The sequence below is a fragment of the Thermobia domestica genome, chromosome 2, assembly GCF_964235325.1.
Source record: "Thermobia domestica chromosome 2, izTheDome1.hap1.1, whole genome shotgun sequence".
Taxonomy (NCBI): domain Eukaryota; kingdom Metazoa; phylum Arthropoda; class Insecta; order Zygentoma; family Lepismatidae; genus Thermobia; species Thermobia domestica.
The window spans coordinates 357,733,679-357,748,424 of NC_137455.1; the positions used below are offsets into that span (position 1 = coordinate 357,733,679).

At 37.9% G+C, this 14,746-nt stretch overlaps 1 protein-coding gene across 1 annotated transcript in view; it reads left to right on the top strand.

The window, feature by feature from the left end:
* Positions 1-5,426, top strand: part of Cdc16 (cell division cycle protein 16) — a 36,362-nt gene extending 30,936 nt beyond the window's left edge. The window contains exons 11-12 of the mRNA XM_081749343.1: positions 670-862; positions 4,421-5,426. Of these exons, the coding sequence (XP_081605469.1) occupies positions 670-862; positions 4,421-4,677 (450 nt within the window). The 3' untranslated portion in view covers positions 4,678-5,426. The remainder of the gene's footprint in view (positions 1-669; positions 863-4,420) is intronic.
* Positions 5,427-14,746: the final 9,320 nt, after the last annotated feature.

Below are 14,746 nucleotides of genomic sequence, written 5' to 3' on the forward strand. Positions count from 1 at the left end.
TATTATTACTATATGATTTTAGTAATAATAATAATACAGACTACACCATACTTGCACCTTTGGACTATCCCGATTTATTTGTTCAAGAGTGGCATGTGTATTTTCATAAATCCATATCCGAACGTTACGGTAATTAACATGTGCGGACACATAGAAGGTGTCTTCATCGGAAAACAATCTTTCCTCCTCCTTTCAGTATAAGCAGTTCTAGTAAAGCACGACAAATTGACTTTTGATGGTTCTTTTGAAATGAAAGTTTATTTGTCCACTTCAAAGCAAGTCATTAACACTATCAGTTTCTTGAAAGCTCCTTATCCATCTCATTACGTTGGATTTGGAGCAGACTGGTCGCTGAACGGCAACGGGTGACATACTACCATACACAGCGATCATCTTCGTGACATGTCTTCATTGCCGTTCACGTCAAATCTGAAAAGAAAGAAAGAAGACAAAAAAGAACTGTTAATAATATAACACTGAAGTGACGTTACGTTCGATTTTCGAAAGAATACAAAACTTGTAGAGATATACAACATTTTAATAAAAGTACTGTATGTTATGTAGTGTATGTACTCTGATTGATTATAATGGTATTGGAACTGTATGAACATTCGTTAGTACTAAGAAATTACATTTTTTTCTGAATTAACTTTAATTATCTTATTTTAGGCTTTGGTTTTGTCACCACTCAATCCGTCGACGTATTCAGCCATCGGTTATGTGGAAGCGCTGCTTGGCCATATCCCAGAATCTGTAGATGCATTTCACAAAGCTCTTGGCTTAAGGCGGGACGACACCTTTAGTACGACAGTTCTTAGCTATGTTATAGAACAGCTTATGGAAGAGACTCCGCCATACGAAGGTTTGTTTTCAGGTTATTTTTTATTTAATTATTATTATTATTATTTAATAAAAGAGAGAGAGAAAGGATGAAAATTAAATAGTTTTTCCCCATGTTAGATTCAGACCCAACTATTCTCACCAGTAGGTAGTGATCAACCAGATACTTGGCGAGCCGCGAAATCGTATCAAATGAAGCTTATGTGCCTCTATGTTTCGAGTTATTTTCTTTGTGGAGTAACCTGTTTACTGGTTACTTGTTTCACTTGCCTCGAGGAAAGAAAATTTTATGAATAATAAATTCCGATTTTTTAAAATAGTGTTTGTTGTTAATTTTCACGATATATTGTTAAATCTCTGAAGGTGGAGATTTGCGTGAGTAAAATGTTCGGAACAGATTGGGTACCCTATGTATAATCTTCAGTTATGGTGGTGATGTTTTTTTAGTAATTTATATGAGTGTAGTGTAATGTTTGCGTGTGTTTTATTTGCCTAAATTTCTGCATATACCAACAGGTTGAAGTACGAAGAGGTACCCAAATTAACCTGAACCACTATTGCACTTGAGTTTCGTAGGTATGGATATTTTACCGCTATACATTATTATCTTGTGATTTCCCGCTCAAATGTGCAAAAGTGGCTAAGTCTGTACGAAGTGATTGGTCCTTAGTGCGAATTTGTGTGTTCCTATTCGTAGCTTCCTTCGACATTTGCAATAAGTGACTACAAAGAACAAAGTATGTTTGAAGGGAAGTGAGAGTGGAAACTGAGACCATTGTGGTTACGTGAACTGGAGGCATGAAACAAATTTTTTAACCGGCCTCCACCATCCTCATAGTCCCAGCGCTTTTTTAAAAAAAATACAGTATAAGCTTACTTTCTTACTGTAAGTAGTTATTATAAATCAAATGTCCCATATTTATAATATAATAAAACACTTGTACCAAACAATTGTATATTAACAATACCTTTAATATCTCGGCATTCTAAATACATTCTAACGTAAACAGTCAACGTATATATATATATAAAACGGTCTATCTCGTCTAGAGCCGCGATGGCTCAGTGGAAGTGTGTTCACCTCTGGTGCATGGGGTCCTAGCTCGCGCCAAGTGAGCTTTGTGGTGGACAAACACCGTGTGCGTGGGTTTTCTTGGGGGTTCTCCCGTTTCCAGCCACTTTTTTCATTCCACCATTTCCTTCATTTTTGATCACCACCTTCTTCTTTAGCCTAGCCGGCATAACCATCGGACGTAAAACTTAAAGATTTCATTTTCATTTCTTTTATTATTGACAACCAACGAACCTAACTTACCTCTTTTCCTTTGTAATATGTGAATTTTTCATTGAATTTGTTCTTTTTCTTTCATAGTCCGAAGTTTCAATACCTTTCTGCGCTTCTCAAGCTTCTTTATTCTAAAAATATTTTTTTCAATTTTTGTTTTATAAATCTTTTTGAATTCGTCTTGATTCTTTGAAGTATTCTTCAAATATTCTCTGGGTAGCTAAAAATAAATTCCTTATTCTTCTGTGAAATATAGTATATTTCCCTAACTTTCGGTATATTCTGAAGCATATACCCGATATTCCATGGTTCATTTCAATTTTCCTGACTTTACCTGGCCTTCGCTTACTTTCAAGATCAGTGTGAATCCTGAATAAGGCAAACGTGTGAATGTAATTACCATGACTTGAAGCAAGAACTTCATTCTGACTCAAACTTCCTTGCTAAGATCATGACTGAAGGAGACTCCTAGTAGTATGACTGTGATCCAGAAATTAAACATGCATCAAGCTAGTGGAAACATTCAAATTCAGCAGGATCCAGGAAGTTGATCACAAAACATTAAGACGATGTTAATTTGTATCTTTATTATGAATAAGGTACTCATAGTACAGAAAGAATTTGCTTCTATAGATAGAAAGAATTTGTTCCTATAGAACAATTAATGAACTGTTTTTAATGTGATCCTAACCAATGGCCAGAGTTCTGGAGATCGGTTTCTTTTATCATCGATGTTTCTCTTAGTTATAATAATTTATGAACCATCACATTGACAGATTGCTCTATAGACCCCACATGAACAAACTTGTTAACAAAATATAAACTTAGACTAAACTTATCATTTAATAATTTTAAAATTTTTAGTCAGAACTCTTGCGTTCTCAGCGACATATCATTAAAGCAGCAACAGCAAACTCCCTATCACACACACACACACACACACACACACACACACACACACATATATATACCTCACTATTCTCAGCAACGAAATTTGTATCTTTCAGTATAATGAACTTTCACAGAACCATTCTGAAACTTCTCTTGAAATTAGTTAAAACTTTTCAGATTAATGTAGATGTACCATAATGCTACAACCTTGAGACTATAAACAGTACTAATCTTCTATTTGTGAATGTCGTGATTCCTATTTGTGGGTAATGTGATGCATTCAATAGATTTCGTATTGCTTTGGTTTGTCATAAATACTGTATCTACAAACTAATACTTCTTATCACATTTTTCGTACAGTATGATTGACACCACTTGCGGCGTATCTAATCTAACTAATTCGTTTATACAGTTTCCTAAGGTTGTATGAGACTTTCGTCCTTTACCTTGTGCTAATAACATTTAAGTTTTCACCTGTGTGTCTTCCCTCAAAAGCAGTTACTGATTGATATACGAGGTGTGTTCAAAAAGTATTGAACCTTATTTTTTCCCCGCGTAAACCAGTGAAGCACGGGAGACTTTCTTTAGTGTAGATGTAGAGGGGACACTCATACGCAGTCGTGAATTTTTCCCGCCCACAAAAAGCGTTAGTTGCTGTCAGTCGGCCAATGAGGGAAGACGTGTAGTGAGTGGTTGTCGGATTTCATTTTTTTTTTTTTTTTTTTTTTTTTTTTTCCAAAATGACAGAAACACTTGAGTGAGCAAATATTGCATCAAATTTTGCCAGAAGCTTGGCAATACCCAAGCGGAAACCATTCAATCGGATCGGTACATTCAATTTTGACCGAGACTTTAGGCATGAGTAGTGTCCGCGAAATTTAATTCAGGCTTTCATTGCCACAGTCTCCTTACTCACTCGACATGGCTCCGTGTGACTTTTGGTTATTTCCCAAGCTGAAAATGTCACTAAAAGGAACCCGGTTTGAGTCAAGAAGACATCATGCGGAATGCGACGGCATGGTTGCTCACCATTCCAAAAACTGCGATACTGAAGTGTTTATGGCGGCAGCGCTGGGAGAAATGTTTGCATTACCAAGGAGACTTCTTTGAAGGGGATTAGTGTCCAAATCAATAAATGTATTTTTGCCAAGCAAAGGTTTGATAATTTTTGAACACACCTCGTATTCCCACTTTCGGTCATTTACAATTCACTCATTGGAATTCCTCTGAAATAATTCCTGTGTATAATTGCATAGGATTCTGTAAGTCTTTTCTAGTAAATGAAGTCTCTTTTTCCTTTCTTTTAAGAAATTAACTATCGATACCTCTTATAAAAAAAAAATTGAGTTTAAATGTTAATTCATTAATGGTTATTTTGCTTAACTATAATGTATTTTATTTCAGGAGCACCAGACGAAGTTCCTCCGTTTCAGTTCCCGGCCAATATGACGTTATCATTGAATAGTTCAACTCGAGAAAGTGCCAGTGACGAAAGTAGTAGGGCCTCTGGTCAGAATAATAGTTCAGAAAGTCTGAGTAAACAGTTTGGTGAAAGTGGTGTAGCAGGGTTATCAAGTCAGTTGAGTATTGAAGTGGAAATGCAAGATTCAACTTCACGAACGGTAGAGGAAGACGTGTGGAAAATACCAAAAGGAGACTGATGTGAAAGAACGAAGTATCAAAAATTATTTTCCAAAGCTAAACGTTTCATTTGCACTTTTCGGAGGTGAACACTCTAGGTGCGATTCTTTTTTTAAAGTAAGAGAAAGTGCAAAGTACAAAAGAACTGAAATGAGTTAAGGAAAAAGAGTATTCTAACTGCGATTATGTGTTTGATAAAGTTCAGTTTTATATTTTTACTTCTTGATAAATAGCTCTCTGTCCCTCTGAATGATATATCTTGTTATATAACTACATTTTTTAATGCTCAATTATGTGCGCGTCTACCTGACTACATAGTTGAATTGTTTGACAGGCTGTGAATGAATAATATAATATATTTCTCACTTTGTGTGATAGTTTTAAGAACACACAAAAATTCAGGAAAAAATCTACCTGAAATCTTAATACACAGAGTTTTTGAATTGATTGGCTGAAATAGTTAATGAAGCCAACTCCGAGGCTGTTTGTAAAAGGGTGTCACATTTGAGCATTGATAAGAGTGGGTGATGCTGGATAAAAGCACTTTGTAGAGATGTGTCAGTTTCTCAACGATTTGGAAGATATAACTAAATATAACTACAATCCATAAACAACGAACGATACTTGAGATGACCTGTGCTAATTCGTTCGTATATTGTTTAATTTTAAATCCATCACACTTGTGTTTCAAAAACCTAAAATTGTTTAACAGAGCTGTTAAAACTTAATTTAGCTATTAAATAATGCAAGTGTTGACACTAACAAAAAATGTTCTAAAATTTTACAGAAACCAACAATTGGAACTAATATAGTCCATTGTCACAAAAGTATGTTATCCCAAACGCTGCGTAGTTTCAGACCTTGTTCGGTGTCAGTTGTTTTCATATTTATTTATCTCAAGCGCTTCTTTCTTTCATCATTTATTAACGATATGTTATTGAATAGAATCTTACGGTCTTGAATTAACGTGCATTGCACTAGTCTCGATTCGTCTTCTTGCTTCAGAGTGATGCGTGAATTGAAAGCCCTGACTATATATATATATATATATATATATATATATATATATATATAATGTTAACAGAATGGATTTAAAATAGTATAAGACAGGGGTAAGACACCAAAAAATATTTAAATTATTGTTAGTTTATCTCTATGAGAACGTAACAAGGTAAACAAGATAGTTATTGTAGACAAATGAATTCGTACTTCGGTGTCGTGTTGAATGGTCAGTTCTCCATAATTGATGAAGATTGGATTCTCCGTAATTGATGCAGATTGGAACACAGTAAACCTCGATACGCTTAGCACACAAAATTGTGCGTTTCTAATATGTAATTAATAAACTCGCAGCCATTGAGAAGACCCCGTTGCATTAAACGTTTCGAATCTTTATATAATATTAATATAATTTATTATTACTGGTATGTGATACTTAAGAACGAGATAGACAAGTAACATAAAGATTGCATAGTCGCTGGCAATGAATGAAAACACGGCAGCATGTTGCCAGATGTATCCTACACATACGCACGGAGGAAGACGTTTCATGACGTGACATCAGGGTAACCATAGCGCCAAATGGATATGTTTCCCCAGCATGAAGCATTTGAAGAAAGGGAAGAGACAGTGTGTATCAGTCGGAACTGTTATGGTGCATTTTAATGGTGTTACCTACAACATAGCCCAGAATCAACATTTGGATGACTCTACATACGGAAGAATCATGTGGAAACTGGAAGAAAGACGAACTGTTGAAGGGAAAAGGACAGGTGTCGCCCAGGAGTTTGGTATTGCCCACATCATTGTTGCATGTGCATGAGGACCGTTCCAAATACAGGCAGTACTGTGCGAAGGCAGGTGGCAGTCGACCACGGTCAACTACTACATTGTGCATTAGGTAAGAAGAGATTGACGTCAAACAGCTGGTGCAATTGTAAACATACATAACAGGACTGTAAGGCACTCAGTTTCACGCTGTACAGTAGTTTGTCGACTACATGGGGTGGCCTTTTTGCTCAATGGCTGTTAGTTATGTTCCGTTGACACCCATACATCGGCGGCATCGTTTGTTGGGTTACCAATAAACATCCGTACTGAACAGAGGAGTAGTGGGTTGCGTTCTCTTCTCAGATGAAAGCAAATTCAATCTAAGTAGTAGTTCTGGAAGTACACTAATCTGGTAAGAGATGGGAACACACAGTGAGTCCAGGAACATTTCAAACATGATCATTTTGGAGGTCCGGGTGTTGTGTGGGCATACACACCTCCCAGTTTGTGAATGCGGTACATTTACCGGTCAACATTATTGTGATGCTATGCTTCTTCCCCACGTGCGTCTTCTCAGAGCTGCAGTCAGCCCCGACTTCATCTTTATGTATGATAATGCGCGACAGCATCGAACAGCGCAGGTGGCAGATCTCTTGGAACGAAAAGATATTCGGTAAATAAACTTGCTTGCCTGTTTCTCTGACTTGAATCCCATCGAGCACATGTAGGATGCTATGCGGAGACTTCTTACAGCACGTCCAGATGCACCAAGAACCATCCAGAAGTTGTCAACAGCACTGGTGGAGGAATGAAACCCCATACCATAACAACTCATTATCAGCTTTATGAACAAAATGGGAGCACGTTACAGAGCATGCATCGCTGTCCGTGGTGATAATACACCCTTCTAAAGTTCATTTCAGTCCTTTTGTACTGTCAGGGGGTCATCATGAATCACAGTACTTTCAATGTAAGTTATTATTTCCGTATAAAAGTGCTATTTTTGATTTAATCACGTGTTTCTTCTTGTTCCCTGTATCATACTATAGCACTACTTTCTGTATGCTTCAAGTTTCACTGATTTATGCTACGTGGAACTGACACAGCATTCGAAAGCACTTACTTTCATCCTTAAGTTTTGTACATTAGTATATTATTATTATTATTATTATTATTATTATTATTATTATTATTATTATTATACCTTGCACCCTCCTTTGTGCTCCTGTTAACTCCATTTCCCACTGCCGCAGAACTTCTTCGTTGTGACTAAATGGTTAGCGTGCTCGTGTAGGAGATCTGGGTGCGATTCCTGTAGAGGCTTACGTGATTCTGATCGCAGAGTAAACTATAAATCTGTCTCTCATAGCCTCGGTGCTAAAAAGTATTAAATACTAAATCCTCGTCGGTGTAATACAATAAGTGCCTTTGGAGTTTGCTTTCAGATGGAAGTGTGTTAAACAATTATGTCTCTGCCCTTGTGAAGAGAGTAATGGAGATAGCTATAAGATTCAGGTTGTCTAAAAAGTATTGAGCTTTTGGAGGCCTAAATTGAAAATTCACTTATTTGAAAATCATTTAACCACATATGCACCATTTTGTACGATGACCTGCTGTTTTTCGGGCAATATCCTAGTCCCGACGCTATCGAATTTCTATTGTTTCTCGTCAAAATATTGTGAGACGAGGTTCTCACAGGCCTCTTTTCAAAGAGACCGAAACAAACGATAGTTTCACGTTTTCAAGGCCGGACTGTACGGTAGATGCATTAAAATCTTCCAGGTGAGTTATCTTAATTTGTGGCGGGTCGTTTAAGATGTGTGCGGTCTGGTGTTTTCAGCGTGGTGTACAACGTTCTTTCTATTGAGCAATTCCGGTCATTTCTTTTAAATTGATAGGTTAGGGTGTCTGCTGACCTGGAAAACCTGGAATTAGCCTGAAATTTACTTTTGTGCCTGGGAAAAGCCTGGACTTTAACCAGAAACCTGAATTTTTCTGGAAATTATGTTCACTTTCCTTATGGACTTAAGTTTTGTAAGTACAGGAATGGTGACTATGAGGATACCTGAGGTGAGTCTGTGACTGCTTTCAATTCCTCGTGATTTTTTTTTTCTTTCTTTCTTAGACCCCTGAACTCAACCATATAACCGTATGTTGTAAAGCCTAATCAATACATTACGCGGTTATATGGATAAGTATAGGGCCCATTCCCTTTCATAGGACATAGGTACATTGATGCTCCCTTCTTACTTTTTGGGAGGTGTACCCCTTAAATTTGAAACCGTTCCATGTGTAAAAAAAATACCAAATATTAATATTGCCATGTGTTCACCACATGGTTGGTTATTGACTTTGAACTTGATAGTTTCAGGTAAGATGCGTAATTTACAACATAAAGTAGTAGCATGATTATTACGAAGACATTAGTTATGCGTGGGTTATAAAACATCAAAATGTAATATGTAGGCTATCGAGAAATGTTGCACTTTCTACAGAAGTTACGGTAAACACGTTTAAATTTTCAGGATATGCAGTGGTCTGTTTAGCTTTAAGATGAACAAATCTTTTATGCCTCTGACATTTTGATGTTTGAGTACTCATGAGTTGCACCCACATTTATTTTTTTCATATTTTTCAAAACATTCCTAAACTACTGAAAATATTAATCTTAATATTTATCTATTTAATTATTCAGCTTAGAAAATACTAAAATACTACTTACAAGTAACACTTCACATCGTTGCTGCCGGTCTGACGCTAAACTATACATTTTCGGAAAGCACTAGTCCTAAATAGGATAACTACACAGTGCGACGGTCAGACGTTGCCGCGTTCAGGACTTATGGAGCGTCAAACATTAACATGGGGTTTATGAGAGTAACCATAGCAGTCGTATTATTTCATGCTAATTCGTCTTGCATTTGAACTCTGTGCTAACATGTGTGTTGTAGCAGTCGTATTATTTCATGCTAATTCGTCTTGCATTTGTACTCTGTGCTAACATTTGTGTTGTTTTTGTGTTTTTTAGGTATGCGTTGTAAGATGGATCCGAAAGTGGTCGTTTGGGCTCTGGTGGCCGAGATCGGGACAAATGAGCGCAATCCAAATTTGGAAGAGCAAAGGATGGTGGCACACATCAAGTCTCTTTTGACCAGCGGGATGGAAGTCGTTGAAGAGATTCGTACGCTCGGCTTCGGTGACAGTGATGGTGACCAGGGGGACGGAGACATGGATTTTGGAGACGAGGAAGACCAAGAGCAGGAGGATGCAGAGATGCCTTCGTCATCGCAGCAGTCTCATACGTCTTCCGCATCTGGCTCATCAGCGTCAGAATACCTGCCCTCTCCTGTGAAGAAGCCGAAGTTCCAGGATCAGCCTCCAGAAGACTCCAAAATGACACCAGAGCAGTGGCGCGAGTACAAGGCAAAAGCCTATGCCTACTGGACGGTAAATCCAAAAACAGGTAGGCCTTGGAACACAAAGACCGGTCGTGCTACCCACTCGACTCTGCAGAATCAGTTCAGGTATATTCGGAACATTGGCGTGCTACGTCACTTTGGGGCAACACAAGGCAAAGATGACAAGAAGACGCTGATGGCAGAGATCAATGAGGCAGTTCGGGGCATGTTCGCGGAGAAACAGCACACTGCTATCATTCACGATCGAACGTTGCGAATTTGGGCTAGGCAAACAGCTAATGAACTGGACCCTAACAAGAGTCTCAAGTTCAAGGCATCACCGTCGTGGGTGTACAGATTCAAGAAGCGCAACAACATCGTGGACCGTGCAATCACCCACAGGGTCGGCAGGACCTGGCAACTGAAAGAGTTGGACTTGCAGCAGCAGGCTGATGCTTTCGTATTAGCGACTCGCGAGCTCATTGCAAGCGAAAGCATCCCACCAACGCAGGTTGCCAATGCAGATCAGAGTAGCTTCAAGAAGTTGTTGCAGAGTACTCGCACTCTCCGTACCAAAGGAACAACAGTCGTGCGAGCGGTTGTGGGATCCATGAGCGCAACAACCCACAGCTACATGATCATGCCCGTGATCACCATGGCCGGAGAGATTCTGCGGCCGATGTATGTACTGGTGTCGGAACCAAGTGGAAAGTTTCCGGGAAACAAGCCTGCAGATCCACCGAACATCAAATCATTTGCTGGCAAAACGTCCAACATGAACAGGGACGACCTTAAGGACTTCTACGAGCAAGTGTTCTGGCCAAGCATGCCTGATGATCGGAAGAAGATCGTTTTGCTATTGGACTCGTGGACTCTGAACAAGGACGACAATCTATCGAACGCACTGAAGCCTGCCGACGTTGCGTTGCACAAGAGACTGATTCCTGGTGGTTGCACTGGAAAGATTCAGCCTTTAGATGTGCATTTCTTCCGTCAGTACAAGTCCTTTGTACGCTTTGTGACCGACACACTGGCCATGGACAGTGTCATGGATATCTGGCATCGCGATCGATTCCTGGCACTACAGTCGTTTTCACTCTACCAGTTCAGCGCACCCCGATTCAAGAACCTGATCCGGTACGCTTTCCACAAGGCTGGCTATCTGGACGAGGAGCCGGGAATGTGGATCTCTCCGCACGAGTACTGCTTTGACTCCCTCGACGAAGGTGACGTGTGCTTCACGTGCGGCGAACTACCGTTCGTCAAGTGTGCACACTGTGAGCGCACTCTTTGCATCTCTCATGCTCTGTTCGACGATTTGCACATTGATTGTACCCTTTAACTTACGCAAACAAGTGCTCAATCAGACAACGTCGATTCAAACGTCACAAACCTTGTGTTCTTCTTCGTTTCCTGTAACTCTCATAAACCCCATGTTAATGTTTGACGCTCCATAAGTCCTGAACGCGGCAACGTCTGACCGTCGCACTGTGTAGTTATCCTATTTAGGACTAGTGCTTTCCGAAAATGTATAGTTTAGCGTCAGACCGGCAGCAACGATGTGAAGTGTTACTTGTTAGTGGAATAGTTTGTGTTTCGATATGTTCGCTATTCTGAAAGAATAAGTCTTGAATTCAATTACGATGTAATCCCATTTTCGTAGAAGATGAAGTGGTCAAAAATGAAGTATATCTCAAAACCACAGTATTTTACAAAGTAATATTTTATGTTCTCTAGAAAATTATACAAAGAAATTATAATATTACTTTTTCATCCTGAACCATTAAAGAAATGACGATTGGACTGATAAGCATCTAAGGCATGAATACACATGTGCTACACTTAATACAAAGACACTAATGTCATATTAATTTATATAAATAAGTTCGATGCAATTACACTTATTATAATATTTCAAATAGGTGATACCAGCTTTTGCACTACTGTATACAATAGTATATGGTGTTGTGATTACAATAGTATCACCATATATAATATATATGGGTATATATGGTGGGTACTATATATAATACTTCTATGTCGAGACAGAAGTGCCTCGTGGCTATGAGGTTAACATGCAACCTAGGTTCGATTCCCGGTATTGGCTGATGTGGCTTGCATTTGACGTCCTGGCCTCATGTAACATCTATGTTGAGATGAATGTTAAACCAACTACTCGATCTCGAAACTTATGTATCGCATGTGAATATAATTGCAAGTATGCATATACAGTATATATTATATATTTTACAATATACGCGTATACCTATGTCGAACATAGAATTTCCTTAAGGTGTGTTCAAACACGCAAATTCAGAGAGAGATTATTTTAAATAATAATAATAGAACTTAAATGTGTATAATGTACCCGAACGCTGTATATAACTTCAGCGTAAGACATCTGAAAGTACGACCTGAAATAACGAAGAAACTAGAAACGCTAGCGACATACGGTTTGCGGTAAACAGCAATGTCAAATGGAGGTATGGTGTGGTAGGAAAAATATCAACAAATGAGGTATCAGGAACGAAGTGAATTTTTGTAATGGAACGATAGACAAAAACATGAATAATATGAAAGGGCACACGTGAGAGAATACAGCGCCTTTGGTCTCATGCTTCTACTGCACATAGTAACGGAGATATGACCATTGGAATGGGTGTAAACAGAAAGACAAGTGACCCACTTGACCGCCAGTACTTCAGTACATATCCCATGTAAAGTGTCTTACAGAGCAGTTGTTGACGCGGAGCAGCAGTCGTAGTGGTAAGAGTGAAGACAATGGTGTTTACAAATGCAGAAAAACCCAAAATGATCCTGATCTATGGAAAAAGCAGAAAGAATGCCTCAGAAGCCTGGCATGTGTATACAAGCAAGATATCCAAACAGACGGCAACCATAGCAATTTTTTGTAAGCTCTTTGTTAAATTAAGATATACAGTGGCGGCGGTTGGACGTTAAAAATGGGGGGGGGGGGGGCAGACATGATCTTAACAATTGTATATCAATGTTAGATTTTCTGGTTGTTTCTAACAATGTTTGATGAAAGGTTGCATACCTAATAGGATACTATCTTTTTCAGTTAAAATGTCGTATATCGTATTTCTATTTTATTAAGTAAATTCGTAAGAGCAATACATGTAGGTAGCCCTTTATATTCTTAAACAAGGAAAGTGTAAGAAGAGATTTGAGTTCTTGCTCATGAACATCTTAAAATTCTGTCTGGAAAATTGTGTGATCAGATTATTTAATAGATTTGCAAAACAAATAAATAGAGAGGATATTATTAATCATAGTAATGAATAATGACGCTTGTTTTGCAGAAGTTACATTGAAACTGGGAATTAACGAACAACTTATACTTTTAATTCCACACATGCCATTAAATGAATATTTTTACTCTTAGAAAATGAAATACAGTAAGTACTGTAATGCTATGACATTTAAGGAAATATGCAATTGGAATATTAATTGCTTTGAATTGCAATTAAAACGCAATTCCTGTAGCTTTCGTAACTCCACGGGAAGACAAATATCCAATACGTACTCACGCAACGGCAAATATATGGCATCATTTTTTCCCTATGAAACAGTAATATATACAAAACCTTTACCAGGGTGTCCACATTCTAGAAAATAAGTGAAAGTCAGGAAAAGGTCAAGGAAAAAAATGTATCAGGTGAAGTCAGGAAAATGGCAGATTGGTCAGGGAAAGTCAGGGAAAAATCTATTTAGGTCCATTGTTCAATTACTTATTTTATGAAATAGGGTTGATTTCTTTAATGTTACTGGATGCAAAATGTAGTGTTCTCAATGATGATATTGAGAGAGGCAGTGTTCTCTGATATAGTTGTTGAAACTAATTTTCTGGGGAAAAAGCATATCTAACTGCATCCTGGCATATTTGCTCAAAAGAGTAGACGCTGTTCTAGAAGAACTGCATGGTGTCACGAGGATATCTGGACAAGTGGCTGAGAACGCGAAGAAATATAATCTCCAGCTCACAGTGAAAGCTCAGACTGAAGAATTTAAGGAACACTCGAATGAATTCATAGCCAATGACAGAGATGGTATTGAACTTGATGAGTTTTTTACTTAGTCTTAGGAAATGGGAAGAACTTCGTTGACTTATGGTCAGTTATGAAATTGTGTTTTATTTTCTTTCACGGAAACGCATTTTTTGAAAGTGGTTTCACAATAAATAAAATTCTCATTATTGACAATTTACAAGAAGAATCTCTGGTGGCTCAACAGATCATATATGATTCTGTGACGAGAATATATGGATCATCGGAGGTATGATAAATTCAGTGAGAAGTTCAATGAGATAATATCAGGTGTATTTGGAAAAGAAAAGAAAAATAAATGCTGGGGACGAGAAGAGGAGAGAGAAACGGAAGATTCAGCAACAACTAAAGGAGCTGGAGGAAGAAGAGAAGAAAATTAAACTGTGGAGGCAACAAGAAGGATATGCAGATCAATAAGAAGAAAACTATGCGAGAAAGGATTAAAACAAATTTCTAAATGTGTTGCATTTAACAACTGCACCAGCAAAAGTGTGTGTTTGTGTGTGTATTTTTTTTTTTTTTTTTTTTTAATAATCAGTAAAATCATGTATGAACTGTTTATTACTATAGGCAATATTATAATGCTGTGTAATTGGTATTATAATGTGTAAGGATATAATCTGTATTTTTTCATATCTTTTTCATATCTACTCTGTATACTACACACTTTCGTTTGTAACTTCACATTTTGTGTAATATGTAGGCCTAATCAATATCGGCCTGATGCATATGTTTGTAAATTTACATTCCTTTGGAAAGAAAATTGAAAAAAGAAAAACAGAAGCGGAAGAGAACAAGGCCAACTATGGGGAGTGTAGAGGCTGGAGTTTCTTCCTTTTTTCTATATTTTTAAG